This window comes from Pocillopora verrucosa, chromosome 14, assembly GCF_036669915.1.
Source record: "Pocillopora verrucosa isolate sample1 chromosome 14, ASM3666991v2, whole genome shotgun sequence".
Lineage (NCBI taxonomy): Eukaryota > Metazoa > Cnidaria > Anthozoa > Scleractinia > Pocilloporidae > Pocillopora > Pocillopora verrucosa.
In genome coordinates, this window is record NC_089325.1 from 13,467,324 (window position 1) to 13,473,814 (window position 6,491).

Consider the following 6,491-nt stretch of genomic DNA (forward strand, 5'->3'; position numbering starts at 1 on the left):
ACACTGAAATCCGAGGATAAATAAAGCTTATGTATTCTGGAAGAGAATTCGGAATCACATGAGTTGAGCTTCATCACAGATATAAAGGGTTTTATTATTTGGAACAACCCAAAAGAGTTCCCTCGGCCATGATGATTTGTAATGTTTTATGAATAAAGGACCTGAAGGATCGGATGTTGGTGGTGGCGGTGGCCTTATGGATTATGTTATTTGTTAGGTCATTTACCATCAAAAAAGCAAAGTTCCTTTCTCTCTCTAATCAATTGCAACTTTTTGTGTGATCATGAACCTCATTTACGAACTTGCAGTGATGGTTGTTGGTAATTTTGGCCACGTTTGTAGTGAAACTTTTGCCCAATTGAAAGGGCTGTTGGTGTTGTAAATCTTGAGGATAAGGAAAGTGTTTTTCAATCAAGCGGAGAAATGACTCAGCGAATTGGGCAACAGAATACATTTTGCGCGCATGAAAGCGATATTCGCAGTAACAAATACTGTTTAAGCATTAGAGAGAATAAGGCCTGAAAAAAAATTAGTCTTCTACGGCCCACAACCTTTGCGATACGGGTGTTGATTCGTAATAGATCCGTGAGGGAATGAATCAATGGCTGCGAATATATGAAAATTATATATGTGAACTGCGGTTGTTAAGAAATGAATATGAAAGTGATCTTCTTAGGAATGAATACTAATTGAGCAATAAGCTTATTACTTCAATTTTTAGAGCATACATGCAAATACAGTTTTCTTATGAATGAAACTATGACACAAATCTAGTTTTGCGATTCTGTAGAGAAGCTTATTTTTACAGTTATGGATTCAAACTTATTGAAAACTCTGTCTTAAACAACACCATGTTGAGCCATGTTCGTCAAACTTTCTCAACCAGCCGCTTACTTAAGAAATGCTACTCTGACTCCTCTTTAGTCTCTCTGAGTTCTGCTTGAGAAGGTAAAAACCACAAAATAAGAATTCTATACGCAAATAATGTTTCATTCTATTTTTTTTTCGGTTCTCTGTCAACCAGACCAGCAGCTGTTTGTGAGCCGCGCGTCATGGTTTAGAGTGTGCCGATGTGCCGATGTTGCCTTGGTTACCTATCTCTCCTAAAATCGTTCTTTTCGCGACACTTTTATTTAAAACACCAAGCGTTGTAGGTGCTGGTTTTGGATATTGGTGAAGAAGAGCCAATGACGCCAACTTTATTTCCACAATCTCCCTTTTTCGTCTGCATTGGGTAGCGCGCGGTGGCATCAATTAACCATCCATACCTGAATTTCAAGAAAATTACCAAAAATAAGTCAGTACCTAATGAAATATTTCAAAACGTGAAGAAGCTCTAAATAACGTAGCATAACGAATTATCAAATCAAAAACCGTTTAACAAAAGTGTCCTCCGATGAGAGGTGCATTAACAAGTCAATACAATGTCTTAGCATAAAGAAGATTTAGTCTTATTGGGGTCCCATTCACTGAGAACAGAGCATACGTTTTATAAGCACCTTATCAATTTTCTGCGTGCTCTACTTCCGGCTACCAAAATAAACTGTTAGTATGATACCTATAGATAAAGATTTTGCTACAGAAGTTTTGCTTACAAATTGAGACAATTCCCACCGGCATTTCCTTAAGGGATGGAGAAGAACGGGCCATTACAAAGACGAAGTGAAAGGGGAAGAAAAAACGTAAACATTTACTTACTCGCATGTTTCAGCACCAGCTTTCCAGGCCTGGTGTAGTTGGCTGTATGTGGCCAATTGTGCTCCTTGAAGTGCACATAAACGTTTGGCATTTTCATAGTTTAGCTTATACCTGCCTGTTTTAGTATGAAACACTCCTTCCACAGATTTGTAACGAACCATCTTCTTCGTATCTTTGAATATGAAATAGAAAGCAGAAGAAAATAATAATAATGCGGCGTTTTCGGTATATGTCTCATAGTTATGGGATTTTACAAGGGAAAGCGTTCAAAAAGTTATTACGTAGCGTAATGCAACAGGCAAACGATGGAAAAAAAGGTCATATTCGAAAATCAAAGGGGGCTTTCGACGATATGAAGTTATAGAATCCCCATAGGAACCAAACTTGCTAATCCCAGCAAATAAGTCTCAATTTTGTTGGTTTCTTTTTGTTCTAATCCACAACTTCAAACCTCTTACCAATATTACAATTGTTGTCAATAAACGGAAGCACGGTCACTTGTGGAAGGCACTGGCAGGAAAATTCACCAGACCGCTTGCCTTGAGAGCACGTCCCTCCATTACTACACGGATTACTAGAACATGGAGATATCCTGAAAAGAGACTAATATATTTCCTATTATTACAAAAGTACCCTAGAACTCTCCGTGTTTTTGAATATAATAGAGAAGTCATAGAAAAAAAGGAAGATTTCGCATCGCGCTTTTGTTTTCATGGCAAAAAATCCTGTCTACTCAACAGACCGAAGCGTGAGAAATCGATTGGAAATGAAACTCAAATCTCTTATTATAGACCCTGATTAAGTTCCTTGTTTGTGAAGTTCATTTTCTTTCCTCAGTTCGTCTTGTGACTATAATTATAAATATAATTTTTTAAGTCCGAATTCGTACTTTTTCATTTTCAAATGTTTACACGGAAGACGACGCTTTGTCTAGCGCTCGCGTGATACAAAGGCTCTGGAGGTTCATGCAATTTGAGGTTTGCTCAGTACAGGTGTTACTGTACTTCGAAAACATATTATTGAAACACAATATTTACATTATTTTATCTTTATCAGATGACTCCATAAAAGTAAAAAAGTGATCGTCAACTGTTTGATCGTGGTTATAGTTATAACAGACCATTCCACATAGAACTACAAACAATTAAAACGTATCACATACTTCAGTAGTTCTACCATAATAATCATAGCCGAGCCTTTCTTCTGTTTTTCTTTTTTTAGTTCGTCTAACGCCCGTGTGATGCAAAAGCTTTGGGGGTCTGCTCAATTTGAGGTTTGTTATTGAAATACAAAATTACCCCTTTTTAACTTTATCAGATGCTTGCATTAAAGAAAGAAGCAATCGTAAACTTGTTGATCACGGTAATGTTGTAACAGACTTATTAACCTAGGACTACAAACAAGTAAGACGTATCACATACTTCAGTAGTTGTGCCATAATAATCATAGCCGAGCCTTTCTTCTATTCTTTGCGGCTCAAGAGATCTCTCTGAACTGCTTAATTCGCAGGTATGATAGCCGTTGTCACTATTCCGAGCCATATTGAACGACAAGCAAGCGAATGGTTCGTTCTCCAGACAGAGGAAGGAACAGTCAAAATAGTCCTTTACGTGTCTTGTCGATGTTGTGTTTCCCACCAGATAACTGTCCGCCAGTTTGTAAAATTGTCTGTCTTGCCTAACTGAATGCTGACCAAGACTCAGGAATGGGAATATTCCGAGAAGAAAATTGGGCAAAACAGCGATGTGATACCAAAAATGCATTTGGACTTTGAGAAGTTTTTTCTAGCTAAATACGATAATACCCGTCTTACGAGAGCCGAATTTCCTCGTTGTAATCAGACTTTCCACCTTTGTGTCGATGCATGACATCACTAGATAAAGTTTCTGCAGCAGTAGGAGTTAGATTGCCTCCAGCAGTCAGTCTTTGGTAAATATGCAAAATTAAAGAGTTGAATAGGTAGACACATTGAACAGAATTGTAAAATTTATAGATCTATTTGCCAAGTAAGAATAACATCTCATTTTTATGTCCTGAGTCATGTACTGTGTAGTGTTACAACAGAACAATTTTTCGTTTCTTAAACATTTTTATTTAGTCAAATATAGTTATCGAATGCACCTGTCTTTCGCTCACAAAGCACTTGTTTTCCTTAAAGCATCGTACAGTTATGAGAGGCATCAGCTATTCTCGTTCGTCAATAAAATTGGAAAGAAAAATAATTGAAAACCAACTGTGCTACCCACGCATGCAACCTTTTAAGAGGGGCGCACAACAAAAAGGATGAATTATAATAGATGCAGTAAGAAAGAAGCTCAATGTATTACATTGTATAACTTTATTAAAATCCAAATCCTACTTACATACTACATTGCTAAAAAGAAATTATTTTAAATATTTATTTTAAATATTTATTTTAGGTTCGCACTTGAAAATGTGTTCTCTATTAATATAAGCTTTTTGCACGTGATTTCTAGAAACTTTGTCACTCTTAACTCTTTTATGACCCGCCTCAGGTTAAGCTCGCCTCAGGTTAAGCTCGCCTCAGGTTAAGCTCGCCTCAGGTTAATCTCGCCTCAGTTTAAGCTCGCCTCAGGTTCAGCTCGGGTTAAAAATCAATAACTATCGTTGCTTTCATTCCCTTTTTCAAGATATTGCGACAGAGTGGAAATGCCTTTTTGCAAACTGTTGCACATAGAGAATGAAAATTGAACATGAAATCTCGATACTGAGATGTCTCTTCGCTACATTGTTATTTTAGACCAGCCACATCATTTGAGATGTCCTTTTTCTGATTATTACTGATGATGAGTGACGTAGGCATAGTGAAGTGGGTTAATGAGGCGGGATATTTCAGAAAAAAATTATCAAGTGCAATAATTATGATAAAATATAATCACGATTTTTGACCACTATGTATTTTTTTCTTCCGACCATCTGTACATAACTTATTACAAAGAACGACAAATGTTTCTACAAAGTCCGACGGGACTTATTACACAAAGCGCTACGGAGGGTAAGCGTTCTCTTATGATTAAGGAGGATGGTGACTATTTTTTTAGTTTTAATCAACTTCCCGCCTTCAGGCTCGAGTATTTAAACGTTATATATTGAGATGCACTAATTGCAAGCATCATTTTATTATTTTTGCTATATTTTTCAAGTTGATCCTTCAGCTTCGAACAGCAGAATTAATGGGAAGAAAATACTAAAAAAAAATGTAGGTGTTGGCAGGTTTTTTTCTATGCACGCTAAGGTAAATGAACTGGTTCTAAATGAAACTAAAGAGGAAACTATGTTAAAAATAGCACAAAAATTTATGAAAAAAGGTAAAAAAAAAAAAAACCTCAAGTAACATAGTGAAAATGAGTAGTTTCTCTCCATAGACAGCTCTACCATACTAAATTGTTCTTCGCGCTACGTATTTACTTGAAACACCAAGCGTTGAAAATCTGGTTTTTATAATTAGATCTTGGTGATAAATACCCAACAAGGCCGACCTCATTTTCACAACGGTGGCATCGATCAACCATCCATACCTGAATATCAAATATATCACAAAAATATCGTATTAATAATAAAGAAATAATAATAATTATAGTAACGATAAAAATACTATTAATAATATTAGCAATGATAATAATGATAGCGTCATTTACACGCCCATGAGGAAGAGCTCCAAAACTAGGTAATGTAAATGACGGCAATGTGGATTTTTAAGCATCGAGGACGAACGGGCCGTTACAAGGATGAAGTGAAAAGGGAAGAAAAAAGTAAACATTTAATTACTCGCAGTGATCAGCACCAGCTTGTCAGGCCTTGTGTAGTTGGCTGTATGTGGCTAATTGTGCTCCTTGAAGTAGACATAAACGTTTAGCGTTGTCATAGTCTAACTCGTACCTGCCTGTTTTAATATGGAACACGCCCTCCCCAGATTTTAGGCGTACCATCTTCTTCGTATCTTTGAATATGATATAGAAAACAGAAGAAACGAAAAATGCTGCACTATTTTCTTGACATCTTTCAAAAACCAATCGGTTGAGCCGGAGAGAAATGAAAAGCTTAAGATTTTGCATTTTTCTCGTAGTTATGGGATTTTACGCGGCAACGCATTTAAAAAATCAATACGTAGTGTAAGGCAACGGGTCATCGGAGGAAAAAAAAGGTTATATTCGAAAAACAATGGGGCTTTTCTAAGATATTTACGTATGGAATTTTCTTGGGAACCAAACTTGGCAATTTACACCTCGTCGGAAAAAAAAGGCCGCTAATTAGTGATCATATAAAAGGACTTCTTGTTGCAGCGTTTAGATCACCCCTGATGAAGGCACTAGACAGGAGTCTCGAAACGTTGGTTCTATGAATTGTAACTTCTTCGGTTACATTCATTAAATCTGCAAACCAGAGTAGCATCGAACTATGTCTGATTGTCCACCTGGTTGCCGTGTGAACTTTAATATTTTAAACTTGGCAATCTTAGCAAATTATTTTCAATTTCGGTAGTTTCTTTTTTCTATAATTAATAATTATTTTTCCTACAAACAATTTCAAATCTCTTACCAATATTACAATTGCCGTCAATAAACGGAAGCACGGTCATTTCTGGAGGGCACTGGCAGGAAAATTTCCCATTCATTTCATTCATTTTTCCTTTTTAAGTTTTCTTTCTTTAGTTCGTCTAAGGCTCGTACGATGCAAAAGCTCTGAGGGGTTCGGTCAATTTGAGGTTTGCTCTGTACAGGAGTTACTGTACTTCGAAAACATATTATTGAAATACAAATTACACCTTTTAA

General features: G+C 36.5%; 1 protein-coding gene across 1 annotated transcript; it reads right to left on the minus strand.

Moving 5' to 3' along the window:
- Positions 1-967: 967 nt before the first annotated feature.
- Positions 968-3,218, minus strand: LOC136278149 (hyaluronan and proteoglycan link protein 2-like). The gene is made up of 4 exons (XM_066161515.1): positions 3,120-3,218; positions 2,157-2,301; positions 1,699-1,870; positions 968-1,268 (listed from the first exon to the last, which is right to left on the minus strand). Exons 3-4 carry the CDS (start codon positions 1,857-1,859, stop codon positions 1,130-1,132), a joined length of 300 nt encoding a protein of 99 aa, XP_066017612.1. The 5' UTR covers positions 1,860-1,870; positions 2,157-2,301; positions 3,120-3,218; the 3' UTR covers positions 968-1,129.
- Positions 3,219-6,491: the final 3,273 nt, after the last annotated feature.

Excerpts from the sequence above, each read along its gene's own strand:
- LOC136278149 (XM_066161515.1), bottom strand. The coding sequence starts at position 1,859 with ATGGTTCGTTACAAATCTGTGGAAGGAGTGTTTCATACTAAAACAGGC. Across the intron at positions 1,269-1,698 it reads GCTGGTGCTGAAACATGCGA|GTATGGATGGTTAATTGATG; the intron begins GTAAGTAAATGT and ends CTTGAAATTCAG.